We start from the raw sequence: 16,638 nt of genomic DNA, 5'->3' as shown, positions 1-16,638 counted from the left end.
ATATTAAGAGAAGAGGATTTTTACTCCCATAAATATGAACAAAAAATTCCAACGGATTTATTTTAGGTGATAACTGCACATATGAGTATTTCCAAAGGGTGGTCCTTGAGCAGTATTTGTACAGTTTCTGAAAGCTCTGCCTTTGAGAAGAGGATCTTATATCTATTTATCATCACACTTGCCTCACAATTTATCTAATGGGGCAGGGGGAGAATCTAAACACAAATTGTTTTCTACAGAAACAAAAAACGCAGCCCAAAGAAACCTCTTAATCAGAAAAAGCATCCATTTGGTGTTTACATGCCCACCTTTCTCTCCATCTTCATCACTAACCATAGCTTCCCAGTCATCCAAACCCGCATCTTCCGTTTCTTCTTCTTCCTCCTTTTCTTCCGAAACTAAGAAATCCAACATTAAAGGAAAAGAAAGAAAAAGCCCAGCAACATACAACATTTTTAGATACCCCTTCCTTTGACATACTGACAACTGCAACTTACAGGTTTGCTGCTACCACAATTCTACCAAATTATCTCCATGTTCCCTCAACAGAAAATGCTGCATACTTTAGAAATAAATAATCTTCAGTTCTCTCCACAAAATCTTATAGTGCTAGCATCTTTGCCTAGCAAAACATATTTTTAGAAGACATAGCTAAACTATTCATCTAGTTCCTGTTTGCATATCATGCAAGTGCCTGCATAATGCATGCCACACAAACCTCTTCCACAACTATGTTCCTTGAAAGGAGCTGCCCAATTAACAATCAGCCATGTGTAACAAAGTGACAAAGAAAAAGAAAACAAGTTGGGTTACAATATTAATTTTAATTAGTGGGAAAATAACAAATCGTCTATAAAAAGTGCTATTTTAGGACTCCAGGTGCCTTAACATAATTACACCATGGATTCCAGAAGCATTAAATATATTCATTCTAGCAGGAATTCAGTCAGATATATGAAAAGACTGCAGCTCTTAGTAACAGACAAATGGAAAAACGAAAACTTTTAACCCTCTCCAAAAGAGGCATTAAACAATATATATGTTGCAGCACAAGGAGTGTCATCAAATTTCAGCTCTTTGAAATGAAGATTAAGTTCCAGACTGCTAGAATATTAACTGGGAACTAATGTTCTGCCAGTGAGCCCTTCTCTGGGGGGGGGGGGGGGGGGGTAGGGGGGGGGGGGGGTGGTGTCTCAATTGCTCCTTCAAGAGATAAGTCAAACTAGAATTAGAGTACACATTCAGATTTGTTTTCAAAATGCTGGAAATTTTGTCAGTATTTGTCTGACTTGAGAATAAGGGTAGAAATTGAAAATCTCCTTGCTGAGGAAGAAGTCCAGTACAAAGCGATTTTGCCAAAACAAGTACTGTGTGTAGGCAAAAATGAGGGCAACAATCACTTGCTAGGCTGAAACTCAGTTTCACAAGCTAACCCATATCCACTGCATTCAGCACTTGTGAAAACAAAATATTTGTAACCAAGAATACAATCACTGAATACTGCAGTATCAATACCAGAAGCAGCATATTTCCTCCCTGCCCCCTCCTAACCACTGACAAAACAGCCTTTTAGAAAGCAAATGAAAAGTCAAGGGAGCTAATCATAAGGCACTGAATGTGTTTATTTGAGATAGTTGCCTAAGCCAATTGAACACTGGAGTTCACCCAGAATAAGGGACCTTTACACACTCATTTTGAAGCTTCATGCCTTTTTATTCCATAAAATTCCATCAGTTGCTCCCTTAGGTAAAGAAAAAAAACAGCAACTACCTCAAGAAAGGATGGCCACTGAGCCCCCATCCAACAAGGTATGATACCTACCATGCAGTACTGCCACACAGTCTCATGTGTTTTAAGTTTATTAGCATTACTACTAACCTGGCTCTACTGGAAGAGGAGTCTCCTCTTTTACTGGTGTTTCCAGTTCTACCGCATCTTCAGCTGGGGAAGTTACCTCCATGCTTTCTGAAATTGCAAAAAAGCAAATTGTTTGCTACATTCTTCCAAAGTGCAAACCAACTTAGTTAGACATACAGCTTCACATTTAAGTTCTATTTTTAAGTTGTGCTGTTACAAGTAAAGAAAATCTGAATTTGTGTAATACCAAACTAACTGAACTCCCACTTACTGAGCTAAAACAAAGTCAGAGCATGTGGCTTATATGAAAAGCATTTGGCTTTGTAAGCAGTTAAATAGATTTGTGTGATAGGTCAGTTATCGGCTAAGAGGATTACCACTGCTTTTGAACATTAAAAAAACACAACTTTCTTTAAAAAACAAGAGAAAATGAAGTCATACTAATGAACTACCCACTCTTGCTCTACTGTTCCATATTAAAAAAAAAACAAACCCAACACTAATACAATTCAGATAAGCACCATTCTCAATTCTTTATACACACTCTTTAAGTCGTAAGTAGCCACGTAACACTCATGTTGAATGTAAAAAACAGGTAAATTAAAAAAAAAAAAAACCCAAAACAAAATGCAACCTTATGCAAGGAGGGTTTGGTTTTTTTTAAACTAAGGAATAGTCTTGAGAAGAGCCACAGTAAAAACCCCACAGGAAAACCATGAAGCACAAAAGTAAAAAATTCTAACACATTCACTCTATGTCTAGCTAGTGCAATAAATTCTAAGTTTTCAAACATGCAAGCTCTCTGAACTATTCATGCCCTGGAAACTGAAAACTGTTTTTATATACAAGAAAACAAACAAACAAAAAATTGTCTCCAACTTAAAAGGACTAAAACTAGGATCAAACCCCTTTCATCCTGCAACATCAACTTAGACTTAATTACAAGTCATTATTACTTATACTACGTTGTATTTAACCTACATATGCACACAAAGCATTCAGCCTCACATTTGTAAAAGGCCTTTACATTCTGCACATCTCCAACATTTAGAAATTCTAAAGAAAATACCCTGGTTAGGAAAAAAAATAACAGCCAAGTAGATTGTAAAACAAAGCATTAAGTGAGCAGCCTTCAGGATTCTAATACATCAGCACTTGCATATGGGGGTAGGGGTGTCAAAAGAACCTCACAGGCACCCTGAAGCACAATTAGTTTAGGATTATCTGATTTATTCCACAAACACTTCCGGAAATGTGACTAATCTATTAAGTATCCCTATACGCAAACCACACCTTCTTTATTTTCGGGCTGCTGCTGCTTCTTTTTCTTTTTGTCTTCATATATTGGCCTCTTCTTTGGCACAGAGTCTTTGGATGGCACTTCAACACCTGCAAAAAAGAATTGTTAGAAAGAAAATCCAGGTGATTAATTACTAAACATAAGCTTTGGTTTAAATGAGAAACATTTTCCAAAATCACAAGGTGGGGGAAGGAAAAGAGTGGAAAGTATGGTCAAAGCATATTTTATCTTTTTAAAAAGTTTGATTTTCAAAAGCTGCAAAACTTGAGCAAAGTAGAGTTCTTCAGATACTCTGAATGCTCCCAAAAAGAAGTTAGATTAATAATGGGGGAAAAAAAATACCACCCCGCCCAAAAAAGCAATCTCATCCTAGACTCCAGGTTTAAAGCTATCACATACTTATACAGGATTTCATGAACACACATACCTCAAGTTTAACAAGCATATGTCAATTTAAGGTCTGTTATGCTAAAACTGACTTAACACCAGTCTGCCAATCATCCTACTTTCAGACAATCTGAAACAGTTAAGAGGCACAGCTCTTCTTAAAAGCTTAAGATTGTTCACTAGATAGTATTTTCCCTTTTGCTCAATGTTGGGGTTGTTTTGGTTTGGTTTTTTTTTAACAACATAGATGGTTTTAGGTATTAAAATAATGCCAGGTTCAATTCATCAGCTTCACCTTCACCTCACCAGAAAGACAGCACTGTAATGTTGGAATGGATTCAATTAAAACCAGAAGTTTGGTGCAAAGACAAATTAATAATTTAATTACTGCTGCACCTTCTGAAACATTCAAAATTCCTTCAGGTGCTGTGTGATTTACAGTGTGGATTTGACAAAAATCCACTTGTGGCAGCACACAAATAGACAGATTCCAATACCTACAGCAAGGACTGAAGGGAAATGGCCTTTGTGTATGTTTAAGAGCTCCAAACATTTTACTAGCTACAGAGATTCCTACCGTTACACATCCACCTACCAGCAAAGTGTCAGATGGTATTCTCTACAAATACAAAAAGAAGGCTACTCAGCACTCAGGAATTCATTTCTTTCCTTAACCACAAACAAGTTACCAGGAACTTATACGGGCTTACAATACATTGGATACATTTACCTCATTGCAATGGAAACAGATTATATTTGACAGAAAAGCAGGAAAGCTCCTACATACCCTTTTCCTGAAGAAAATGCAAGAGGACAATATACTGTTTCCATGGACTAGCTAACTTGAAGCAAAACAATGCACTTGCTTAAGCGAGCACATGAATTAATTCAAAAGGATCTAGATCACCGGTCTTACAAGATACACAGCACAGCCTATCTGCTTTTCCTGGCGTTTGGACTAAGCAATGGAAAGAAGTGATTTTTCCTAAGTTCCATAACTAACATCTTTAAACCACAAGTGGAGTGTATTAAAAAGTTGGATATTTAAAGTGTAAGATTAAAATATACAGACATTTAAATCTACTTTAAAAAAAAAAGGGGGGGGGGGCACACACACTGCCTTCCTTGACAACAGAGCAGCTTGACATGGAATTACTCAGTATTTGCCCTCCTAGCTCCAGATAGAACAAACACACACAGAGCAACAAGGAGTATGATTTTTTATTTTTTTTTTTTAATTATTATTATTTTAAACTTTACTGCTTACCCTGAGCTTGGAGTAGTTTAAGAGTAGCCTCCGCTCTGGCTCTGGCTTCTCGTTGAGCTTTTGTTAAAAGTTTTCCCTCCTTCTTCAAACGCTCCTTCCTCTCTTTTTCCTTCTGTTTCTTTCTTTCTTTCCTCTCTTGCTCTAATCGTTCCTAGAAAAAAGTTTAAAAAAAAAGTGGAAATTTTAAAGCATGCTTTACACAAAAGCTGGCCATGTGTATATTCTATTGATGAGAAACATATTAAGGACTAATCTACCAACTGCACCAGCAAGGGTACAGTTTAAGATTACCCTCTCCTTTATTCTATCCTCAGAGTAAGATACACAGTACCTCCTCTTTGCGCTTCGCTTCTAGTTCCTCCAGTCGTCTTATGCGTTCTTCCTCCTCTCTTTTTGCCCTTTCCTCCTCCTCTTTCATTTTAGCCAAGGCTTCTTGCATAGCTTTAACCGTGGCTTTACTGGGACCCTTTTTCTTCTCTTTCTCTTTTTCTTCTTTCTCACCTTTCTTTTTTTTCTTGTCTTTTTTCTTTTTGTCCCCCTCATTGTCATCAGCTATAGAAAGAAAAGGCATACATTCAAAGATCCCAAAAATTTTAAAGTTATTCTAAATACAATTAATGTTTCAAATATGATAAATAACACCAAATGAGGAACATTTTTACTGGCTACTACATAAGCACTTCATAATGAAAAAAAAAAATACTGTCTCTTAAGTTACAAAGTCAGGGCCTGAAGTCTTAAAGTAACAGAATAACTAGGAAGTGAAAAATGTATGTTTGCAATACAGAACTGTAAAAATATATCATAATGAGAATTCACCACCTGGCTTTTGTTTTCCCATGTACCTGAACAAACTACAGGCCAGAAAAAACAGCCACATGTGAGCGAACACAAAGAGGCAGACAAGGCTACCAAGTGTCCAGTATTCCAGATTGAGAATAAAGCACCAAATCATTCTCACTGCCTGCCAACTCTTTGGCCCTCTTACAAAAGCTACAGTGTTTAAGTTACAGTTTTAGAAACCATGTTACAAACCCTCTGCTCCTGCAGGAGTCTCTCCTTTCTCCCCAGGGCCAGGGGCTGCCATGACTTCAGGAGAAGCCTTCCCTTCAGCTTTTTTTTGAGCTTCCTTTGGCTTTGCTGGTTCTTTACCACCTTCTAATTCTTCCTTCTCTTTCTGCTTCCTCAGTTTGGCTTTTTCTTCCTCACGTTTTTTCCTTTCACGTTCTTTTTTTTCTGCCTTCTTCTGAGCCACTGTTTTTACTTTGAATGAAGGTTCTTCTTCATCATCACCACTTTCAGCAGCAGGAGTGGACTTTGGTTTTTGGTTTTTCTTTTGTCCTTTTCTAGATTGGGAGAATTCATCTGATTCATCACCACTCTCACCTGTAGACACTGCCCCTGCACGGTCTTTGCTTTTCTTAATGTTAGTTTCATCTTCTTCTGAGAGATCATGCTTTTTATTTGACTTCTGAGTTTTCCCTTTGCTTTTCTTAAGCTGTGTCTCATGATCATCATCATCACTGCCAGAAAGCATGTCTTGTCTTGCTTTCTGAGTTTTTTTAGATTTTTTATCTTTATCTTCCACTTCCTCACTGTCATAGTCATTTTCCAGATTAGCTTTTTTACTCTTCCCTTTCCTTTTTTTATCTTGTTTTGATAAGCTTTCTTCATTGTCATTTTCAACCTGGTAATTAAACAATTCAATAATCAGCCATGAAAAATCACTTGCTATTGTGAGCTAAGAAGTAGCATTCAGAGATGTCAAGAAAAACTTCTTTTATCGAAGACAAAGTCTGAAAGCAATAACTATTCCTGCTGAGTGTACTACACCTCAGCCCACAACTAAAATTTATTCTGATTGGCTTTGAATAATTATCAGCATGAAGACATGGCTTCTGGTAAAATCTTTCACAATTGACTTTACCATGAAAATACAATCAAGTATAATTAAAAATATATGCTAGCTGCATGTTTCACATAGGAACTCCAGCTACACCACAACGCTAGAACTTTCCTGGGACAGAGATATCTCATATTTCAACTATTTCCTATTAAATAGCCCACCTCCCTTTCAGTGTTCACCTTTCCTGTAGAAGGTTCCCTGTCAACTTTCCCTCCTTGTGCCTCTATTGAAAGTTCTTCCAGCTCCTTCAGGATATCATCTTCACTAAAATAAGAAAGAAGTTATGGTACTTAAGTAACTGAGTTTTTGTATAATGGAATAAAATAAGACAGATAGAAAAAAACCAAGCTTACTCAAAATCCTGTTTCTTCTTCTCTTTTTTCTTTTTGCCTTTGGATTTCTGAGGCTCTTGCTCCTTTGCAGCTCCTGCACCTTCTATCTCAGCAGCAAGGGCATCAATATCAATATCATCTTTCGCACTAAAATGCAAAAGGAAAGCAGCGTTATCAAGGGTCCAAACGTTAAGTTTACATAAGTAGAAGCCATCTGCATAAAACAAACAAAAGCTTCAAAATGTAAAATCAATCACAAAACATAAACAATGCAGGGGCAAAAACCACATTTAACAAACCATTATGCACTATTACCTTATTCCATCCAGTAGGATGAAAAGGAAAAATCTTCACACATGTCATTTGCTTGAAGGGAGGTGGAACAGTAAAATATGTTCAGTTCTTGCAATACTGACTTTAAAAGTTTAGATGGGAGATTTGATAAAACTTCTTGGAAGAACATACCTGGACTGTTTCACTTTGTTCCCCCAAAAGATAGATTGTTTAACCCTTCAAATCATAGTGTTATTGATAGAAAAGCAGCCCCCACAATGAAAGTGTAAAAATGAAGCACAAATAGAAGAAATCTTGCAATTTAGTAACCAGGAAATTCTATTAAGAACCACTTTTATTTGGCAAATAAGTGGAAGTTCTTCACAGCTTCCAACTTATGATGTACCAGTTACCTATGCTTTGCCATCAGACTGAAAAGTTTTATTCTTAGCTTTCAAGAAAAGAAGTCACACAGAACCATTCAGCCCCTAGCCAGACTCAAAAGCAGATCATAAAACATACCAATGCAGTTGGCACACAACCATTTCCACTACTTGCCTTTGTGTTACCTCTCCCAGACCTAAAGAAAGCCAAAAGAAGTTTCACAAGGCATCTGCAATATGCATCCTTCCTTATTAGATCTTCATTATATCAAGTTTCTCTTTCAAAAGCATTTTCTTTTCTTGCTATAAATAACCTCTCATCTGCAAGTGAGCAGAAGTGGCTTTTTTCCTGTCCTTTATCAATAGTTGTAGTTCAGATGCACTTTTTTCTTGACTTGTACCACAAGAATTGAGCAAAGACTATGTCTAGTGTCCAGAGGTTTTTCTACCTAATCACACTCACAATACAAATTTAAGAAAGGAGACTTACCTATTCCCTGCTTCACACTTAGAACTTTGCTACTCAGACCAAAACTGGTCTATTAAAGTAGCAAATATTAGGATGCTACTTTCCTCACAGCTTGAAGTTTCAAAACCCATTTAATCAATATGCTATTAGTATCTCATCTAACTCCCTCTTGGATATGTGGGCAGAAAACTGTTCTTTGTTTCACAATTTCACTGTCTTAATTATTATTACCGACTTAAGACTAGCCAGCCAAAGGGTGACCCACCAAATACCTGAATCTATATCCAGAAAATAAGGGAAATAAATTTCTTCCAAATTCAGGACCTCCAAGATATCAGCCAATTCTAAACTACCAGAGCTTCAGCCTTGCCAGTTTACAAACCCAGAAGTTGAATATTAATAAAGAAAATCAAGTACATACTTATTCCTTTAAAGAGTCTGAAATTCAGTAAGTCTAAGTTGTATTTCCCTTTGCAAAAGGAGAGGGCCAAAAGAATCATTTTACGAGTTTATGTGAATGCTGACATTCACAAACCCATTTTATCCCAAATATCTGGCATAAGCAAGTCACTAAACACTGTCTGTATAGCACAAATAAGCACAATAGCACAAGTAAGCAACAATGCACATCCTTTTTTTTTTAAAGGCGAAGATTGATTATTTGTATTTTTAAGGTCTTAAATTTTCTTCTATATAGACTGAACAATACAAATAAAAAGCAGCACAAAGAAACACTTCACTGTACAGCATCTTCATTATCAGAGATACTTACTTTTAGTCAAGAGAAGAAAAAACATGCCTTGGATATACCTAGTAGTACCTCTTATGTGCTGACATCATAAGTAATACATTTTTCAAAGAAATGTAACTCTCAAATAGTTAATGCAAGATTTCTAAACCAATCCCCACCTCCCTGAAGAAGAAAGAATAAACTTTTTGGCCATTTCCACCTTAAGAACAGCTGACTTGATGTTTCGGCAATTTTAAGAGCTGTTTTTATAAGCACTTTAACTGGCTGTGCACCGGGGGTAACATAGAGAGCTGAAATAAAAATGTCAACAATCAACTCTACACCTACAGTTAAAGCCCTAATATCAGGCTAACTATATTACATCTAGGCCCACACATAGGCCCTCACACTTCTTTTTGTATTAAGTGCAGCATATCAGTTTATTAAGCACACTTGCTTATTTCCTTCTACTCTAGGAGTTAACAGAGAAGATTGAGTCAAATCCAAGCTTGAAATAGTTTGAAGAGACCAAAATATAAGCTTCACTACTACTTATTCCATGGCTGTACCGCTCCCACTACTACAGGATCTTAACCATATGGTTGTAGTGATATTAAAGAACCAAGCCTTTAAACAGCTTGTATTTTACAGGAATATTCTCAAGACTGACTTCTGAAATTGCAACTTTGCAGAAAGTTATGCCCAAACATAAAATACATGGGTTTTATGCTGCTAGCAAAAGAGGATGCTTATGGTACCTTCTGTTTTCCAGGATCCAGGCTTTAAGGGGGTGGGGGTTTATTTGTTTTTAAATCAACCCACTTCAACTGAACCTTGAAGAAGAAAACTTCTTTGGAGAAAAAAATCTCTCAAATCAAAAACTGAAAAAACTAATTCATAGACATTAAGCTTTAACACCCACCAGGAAGAACAGTTTAGGAATAATAATGAAGACTGTTCAGCTGTCACAACAGTGGCATAGTAGAAGAGTCTTTCCAACCTTGGCTTCCAGTGCTTAACAGTCAATGGTTTCCAAGAAATCTATACTTTCCGCTACATTTCTACTTACTAAGAAGTGACACAGCAGGCTTCAAACATTTGAGCCTCGATGAAGTAAAAAAAAAAAGTAAAATTAAGGCTGCACTTGTATATACAGCAATATATACAGTTATAATTCTTCTTAAGAACCAAAAAGCAAGAATATCATTGGAAAGCCAAGGAATTCAAATAATGGCTTCCATTACTAAGAGGTTATTCCCATGCTGACTTTGAATTTCCTTACCTTTTAAAACTCTAACAATATTCCACTAGGATTTCATAATAAAAGAAAGTTGAAAAGAAGACTGAGAATGTATGCTCCCTCCCTTCCTGAGAGATTCTTATGTCATAAGGAACACGCTGCACTTAGATACATAACAGGAGAGCTTCTTTCCTATTGGCATTGGAAGATACACCTAGGAACTTTTTCCTGTCAACTTTTTTAAGCAGTCCCATGTTTCAGAAACCCAAACACTCTTGCAGGAACATCCTCCTCCCCCAAGTCCTCCAAAAGGTCTCCACACAGCCTCTCTTGCCCCTCCATTCAGGCTTTACAAGGGTCCTAACCCCAACTCTTAAGAGTGCCTGATACAGGAACCTGAAAGCACCAGTATGCTCAGTTTTCAATTCTGACCTTGAACTGCTTTTGCATGAAGGCTTCATATTTGCAGCCTCACTACCTTAGGCCATTCAAGCTCAATGCTTTGGACTCAAAGGAGGCTTGCTGTCGATCAGGTTCACACACCAAGATAACCAGTCCCATGTTTCCCCAGCACAAGAGGCTCAAGGAGGTCTGGAAAGCATGAAGCTGAAAGCAAAGTGCTACTGCACTGCTGAGAAGGGGTTATGACCCTGATTCTCTTTTGTCTCCCTTTCAGAAATGAAGGCTGAGCCACCTTTCTTATTCACGTACTTTTGATTCCAGCCCCTATTTTTGCTGCCAGATATGAAAAGAGTTCCAATATTGCTAAAACAGCATTTCAATGCAGTAAGCGACAGCAAAAGTTCGGTGTGTGTACTTCACACACAAACCAAAACAAGCAATTTTCAAAACATTAAATGGCTGCAGACATTCCTCCACAGAGGTCTGTGCCTAATACAGGGCAAAACTATGCAGCAGTAGAAGACACAGCAGTCACGCTAATTAAAGGAGATGGCAATAATCAATAACAAGTATGTAGAGATCTCCACATTTCAGATCCAAGCAAAACTATTTATCTTTAGAATTCTATCACTGATTAAAAAAAAAAGTGCTCTACATTTCCCCTACACAAGTTCACTGCCTTTTGCCATTTAAGCAGGATTACAGCAATACAAGACTTCAAAATATTCCAGAGCATTTTAAAAGTAGCATACAGAAACATTCACATACATTATACTGAAAAATATTGACCTTACTGCCCTAGAAATGAGATTAAGAAATCATCTGTTGCCCAAAAGGCTCCCAGTAAAAGTTGTCTGTGAAGACTACTGAAAACCTGCATTCCATAGGGAAAGCCACTTATGAATAGATTCCTAAATATTCACTAGGTCACTAGTTAAATGCTGTGTTAGCACACCATTCTGTACAAAACCAGGATTAAATATACCCAGATCATCCCAAGTAAGTGTTTGGAGATTTTTAAGACAGGCATAGGCAACAAAGGAAATTCAACATCTCTCATGCAATCAAAGCATCAAATCAGGCCAGTGACAGAAAGTGAAAAGTCTAAAACACAAGCTAAACTACTTGGTGTTACATGTTAAGCAAAACCAGTGACAAATAAAGCTACAATCCCAAATCCTGCCTATTAGAGAACATATGAAACATTTCCAGTGTGAAGATTAAAGCAGAGTTAGGAAATAAATGAAGAGCTGTCACCTACCGCTGCTCAGTCAGATGTAAAAAGATGGCCAGTAGCTCTCCTACTTATAAGATCCCACACAGTTGCAAGCTATTGAGTCAGAAAAGTGGAAAAACCTCGTGACTAATAGATGCATGGTCTGTAGAAAAAACATCGCAGTGTTTCTCTTGCTAGTACAGCAAGGAAACAGTATTTAAGACTAGAAACCCGGGGGGGGGGGGGGGGGGGGGAAACACCACACACACAGAAAACCCCCCAGCTATTACATAGCATCTGCTGAAAAAAAAAACCCACTAAAATAGCACGTACCTTAAAGGCATGGGGCTTTTTGGGGGGGGGGGGAGGGGTGGTGAAGGTCCTTTAAAACCTGAGAAACAAGCACAGTTTTGGAGCAAGTTCTTTTTCTGATGCAATGGCCTGCAACAGCCAGAACCTAGAAATTCCCTATGGAAGCCATCATGAAGCCAGAGTTCATCCTAACACAAACTTTGATTTACAGATGTTCAAGCTTACCTTAATCCTAGTTTCCACATACTAGCATTTTCTTTAGTCTTTTAAGGGCATGCTTTGCCATTTTGCTTACAAACACTTTACATTTTAAGTTTCATAGTTTCTAACACTTAGCACAATTAGCAAGATGTATTTTTGAAGTTTGAAGTTTTACCTTTTCTTTTACAGTCTAGGATATTACAGATGTTAATTAGTGCGTATTTCACCAGAGCAAAAGTTGTCACGCTACAAATCAAAATTTAAACTTACAATTCTGAAATAAAATAAAAACCATCAGAGCTTCCTAACAGTATTTCAGAATAGTTACAAGTACATTTTAATTATCTATCACCTCTCTCTTACATGGAAGGTTAAAAAAATGACTCCAAGTACTGGCATAGTTCATACATTCATCACTAGGGATTTTCACAGTGTGAAGCTTCCATACTAAGGACAGATACTGCATGCAATATAATCTCTGTAACAGACACATCTAGGCATCGAAACTTGAAAGACTTCCTGGACATTGCCCTGGAAAACATGGCCAAATGTGGGGAAGACAGGACTACAGCTATAGAAATAAGAGTCAACAGACTTTTAGCATTTTTCTTTGCTCGGTGAACTTCTGCAGCTGAAATGCTTAACTGCCTTCCTTGCCAAACAAGCTCCTCCAGCTTTCCATGCAGGTTCTAGTGAAGGACGCAGCCTTGCAAGCCAACTGACACCAATAGCATTTCACAGGTACTCTTTGATAAGAGGCATATTATATTAGCAGAACCACCAGCAAACATGCATGTTTTCCTCATGCTCTTTCCTAAGACCACACTTGTTATAGTACCTACATTACATAGCCCCAAACACAGGGCAAAATTTCATTATAAATAGGCACCATGCGTCTACATGTGACAGAGATGGCATCCTGACTAGGCAGCAGTAAGATAAAGAGCAAAGGAAACTATTAATCCATACATGAACTGAAAGAGTAGAGCAGCAGGATTAATTATCAGTACACAAAGGAGCTGAGTTGCCCTCATTTATATCGATTTCACTCTACTGAAATTAGTTAAATGAAACTGCAGAAATTAAATGGAAGAATTCAGCTTAAAATGAGACGGCGGCCGTAACTACTGGAAATCCAACATCCAGTTTTGCAAACAAAGCCAACAGGATAACACTCTCCTGCTGAAACCAAAACTAAAGGATACATGCAAACTCAAAGATTACAAGTACTTTTTGATCCACTGCACTGACCGACATAAATATGATTACTAAAGCTTGCCTTCATCTTACAGCTAACTGAGATAACAAGCTAAGTCAAATTACACTAAAAATATTTTAGTTTGGATTGGTTTTAAGCTGTCTCTGTGAAGATAAAGTTCAAATGTCAGAAAACACTGTACAATTAAAAACAGACAAAAAAACCCCCACACACATTCACGTGCATGAAGCAGAAGAGTCAGTAAGTCCACACAGCAAGAAAGTTGCATCACTACTGTGAACTCACTGCCCACATTCCTACATAATCAGAAGACTCATTTTTGCCGAGGCAACTTTGGAGATATTTCATCATTTACATGACACCAGCTCTTCTAACCACCTTCAAAGGAACATCACTGTCATTAAGTCATGTTCTTTTGCTTAAAAAAAAAAAAAAAAAAAAAACCTTGAACTTCAAAAAGACTGAAAAGAAGCTGAACCATCTGTTTCCATGTGTTTAGTTTTGCAATAGTTTTAGAGCAACTGAAACTAATGCTTTTAGACAGCTCTTTACCATTATTCCCCTACAGCACCTTACCCATCCCCTGTATATGTGGGTCATAAGCCCAGTAATAAGGATGCATTTCTAAATACAAGCTTATGCAAACTTAGCAAGTTACCAATGCTGAATGGCATATTTGTAGTTGGTTTTACTTGTAGGTATTAAGATAAATTGGCATTCTGTCTTCCAAAAAAAGTTCTTTTAGAACAACTAGTTTAAAATGCTACAGAAGATAAATCAGTTTGGAAGTAATTATTTAAATGTTCAAAACCACGCACCACTAACTTGTTCTTTAAGTGGGTTATGAAATTGAAAATGCAAGCATCTGCTGGCTCAGCAAGGCTATTCAAAATATGAAAACAAAGCCGTGGCCTTTTTCTCATTCTTACCTATCAAAGAACATGAACACCACAAACTTTTTAGTGTAGAAGCAGCCACCTTGTTTTTCCTGCTGAAAATATTTAAATTACGTATGCCAGAGACAGCCTGAAATTCAGGAAAGCATGAACTGCATGCCTTCCTTAGCCCAAGAAGTGAAGGAGTGTTCACATGAGCAGCAGCTATGCAACCCACCACTACAGCCAACAGCAGCTTTAAAAAAAAAAAAAAAAAAAAAAAAAAAAAAAAATCACAGCCCCAGAAAAAGGCCACCCTCCCCTTGCCTCTTCCTCAAACTATGGGGTAGGGGAGGGGAGAAGTGACTTCCTTCCCCATTCCCAGCAACACTTTCCCCTCTCATCAGCTCAGGCAATCCTGTGGCCACAAGTCCTTGCAGAAAACGCTTTTTTGGTGGCAGATCAAATCACACACTGGAGTTGTACTGTGGGCACATAAGCATTGAATCCAGTGCAATGGAAGCAGTTACAGCATGCAGCTGGGGACAGCAAGAGTAAGAAAGACCACAAGGTTTGAAACAACTGACAGCTCAACTGAATTAAGTGTGATGTGAAACTACACCTTAGCTGTTTTTCCCTAGTAAGATGAAGGAAGCTGGTGAAGCTACCTAATTACATGAGACAGCAAGGAAGTAAAATTTGACTAAAAGGGTAATTGCTTTTTATTCAGGCTCCCAAGACAATGATTCCATTTTTAATATTAAAGAGTCATGCCTTCTCTTTCAAGTTTGGCTGGGGAAAAAGAAGGATAGAATAACTATCAGCTAAGGAAAACCTTCTAAAAAAAGGCATAGAAAACATAACTTTTAACCCCAATAGATTCTAGAAAAAAACAGAAATTCGCCTTTATACAACTCAGATTAAAAAAAAAAAAAAAAAGAAGAAGAAAAAAGAAAAAAGCTCACCACAATCTAAAATTCCCATTTAAACAAAGATATAGCAAAACTTCAAGATAAAAAGTTTCTTTTGTGGCTAGTAGCTGGCAACACAGAGCTCTGGATGAAAGCAGTTCTTCAAGGTTCAGTTTAAGTGGTTACATCCCAAGAGAACAAGATGACTAAAAGCATGGAATATGAAACACTAAGTAAAGAACTAGCATTTGGTCTTCCCTAGACTAGTTCTTTTGGGTTTTGTTTGTTTAGAAAATGTGTAAAGATGACAGAAATTACCTCCAAATCCAGTGTTTCACAACTTCCATATCCTATGTATTTCTCATTGTATAAAATGAAAATACATCACAAAAATACCATTTAGAACACTTCATAAAATACATTTTTGATTGTCTATAATCCTGAAGAGCAAAGGATGCCCACCTACACTAACTATAGTAAAAACCAATACTTCACCTTACAGTGTGTATCTAAAGAAACGTATTTCAGTGTTAAGATAGCAGATTCACGTTTAAAATCTCCACTAGGCTATTGTAAAAGAAAAAGAAAAAAAAAACCACATACGGGAAGAATAAGTCATCAGTGCTGTAAGCACCAGGATCATCAAAACACACATCTTCCATAAGATACCAACTGCTTTCAGACCAGAACACCCACTAGACTGCACTGTACTCTTTAAGCAAGCCAAACTTAATGACTGAATTAATTTTTCTGCACATAAATTATGTGTACAAATAATTACTTTCTCTACCAGTCTCAGGGACTGTTTTGTGGAGGGAATCAGAAGGAGGAGGAAAAGGAATATTACACAAGCGTTGAAAGTTACTAAACCAGAGATTTTGTCCAGAACTGTAACCTTCACTCCTAGGCAGCTTTTAAGTGATGAAGAGTACAGAACAAATGGAGAGCAACACACATGAGCGCAGAGTCAGAAAGACATGACAGTACTAATGCAATTAAAACTGGCAAAGGTATGTAGAGCTGTCAGCTTGTCTGGCTTGATATTATGAGTGTCAACAACAACAGCAAAGTTTAACTTACCATAAACCTTCTATTCTGAGCGAGGTTTTCCAGAGAGCTTCAGAGAACTGAAAGAAAAGTTTCTGCAATTCCTGCTGGCTTGCAACATACTATTTTCATACTTTTCATAAGCAGTATAGATAAGGTTCAGATGCCTTCATGAAGGTAACAGATGAAGAGAATCAAGATTTCGACAAGAAAAGCTTCTAACAACCTACTTCATGTACTGCGGTGCTTTTTAGTTTATGTTGCCATTACCGCAAATATTTGAAGATCCTTACACTCTTTTCACAATGATG

The 16,638-nt window shown here is 37.3% G+C and overlaps 1 protein-coding gene across 3 annotated transcripts in view; it reads right to left on the bottom strand.

Annotated features, from left to right (window-relative positions):
• The window catches only part of EIF5B (eukaryotic translation initiation factor 5B), a 39,475-nt gene that overhangs the window by 15,892 nt on the left and 6,945 nt on the right, over positions 1 to 16,638 (bottom strand). For 2 of the 3 annotated variants that reach the window (XM_069770067.1, XM_069770065.1), the window contains exons 2-9: positions 7,071 to 7,196; positions 6,897 to 6,981; positions 5,847 to 6,498; positions 5,143 to 5,363; positions 4,812 to 4,962; positions 3,151 to 3,246; positions 1,879 to 1,965; positions 309 to 398 (exon numbers count right to left, since the gene is read on the bottom strand). In XM_069770067.1, coding sequence (XP_069626168.1) covers positions 309 to 398; positions 1,879 to 1,965; positions 3,151 to 3,246; positions 4,812 to 4,962; positions 5,143 to 5,363; positions 5,847 to 6,348 — 1,147 coding nt within the window. In that variant the 5' untranslated portion in view covers positions 6,349 to 6,498; positions 6,897 to 6,981; positions 7,071 to 7,196. Of the gene's footprint in view, positions 1 to 308; positions 399 to 1,878; positions 1,966 to 3,150; positions 3,247 to 4,811; positions 4,963 to 5,142; positions 5,364 to 5,846; positions 6,499 to 6,896; positions 6,982 to 7,070; positions 7,197 to 7,844; positions 7,883 to 16,638 lie in introns of those variants that run through there. The other variant, XM_069770066.1, reaches the window with a different exon arrangement.

The sequence above is a fragment of the Haliaeetus albicilla genome, chromosome 25 (genome assembly GCF_947461875.1).
Source record: "Haliaeetus albicilla chromosome 25, bHalAlb1.1, whole genome shotgun sequence".
NCBI classification, from domain to species: Eukaryota; Metazoa; Chordata; class Aves; order Accipitriformes; family Accipitridae; genus Haliaeetus; species Haliaeetus albicilla.
Note: the sequence above shows the minus strand (reverse complement) of the source record. Positions and strands in the feature narration are given on the sequence as shown.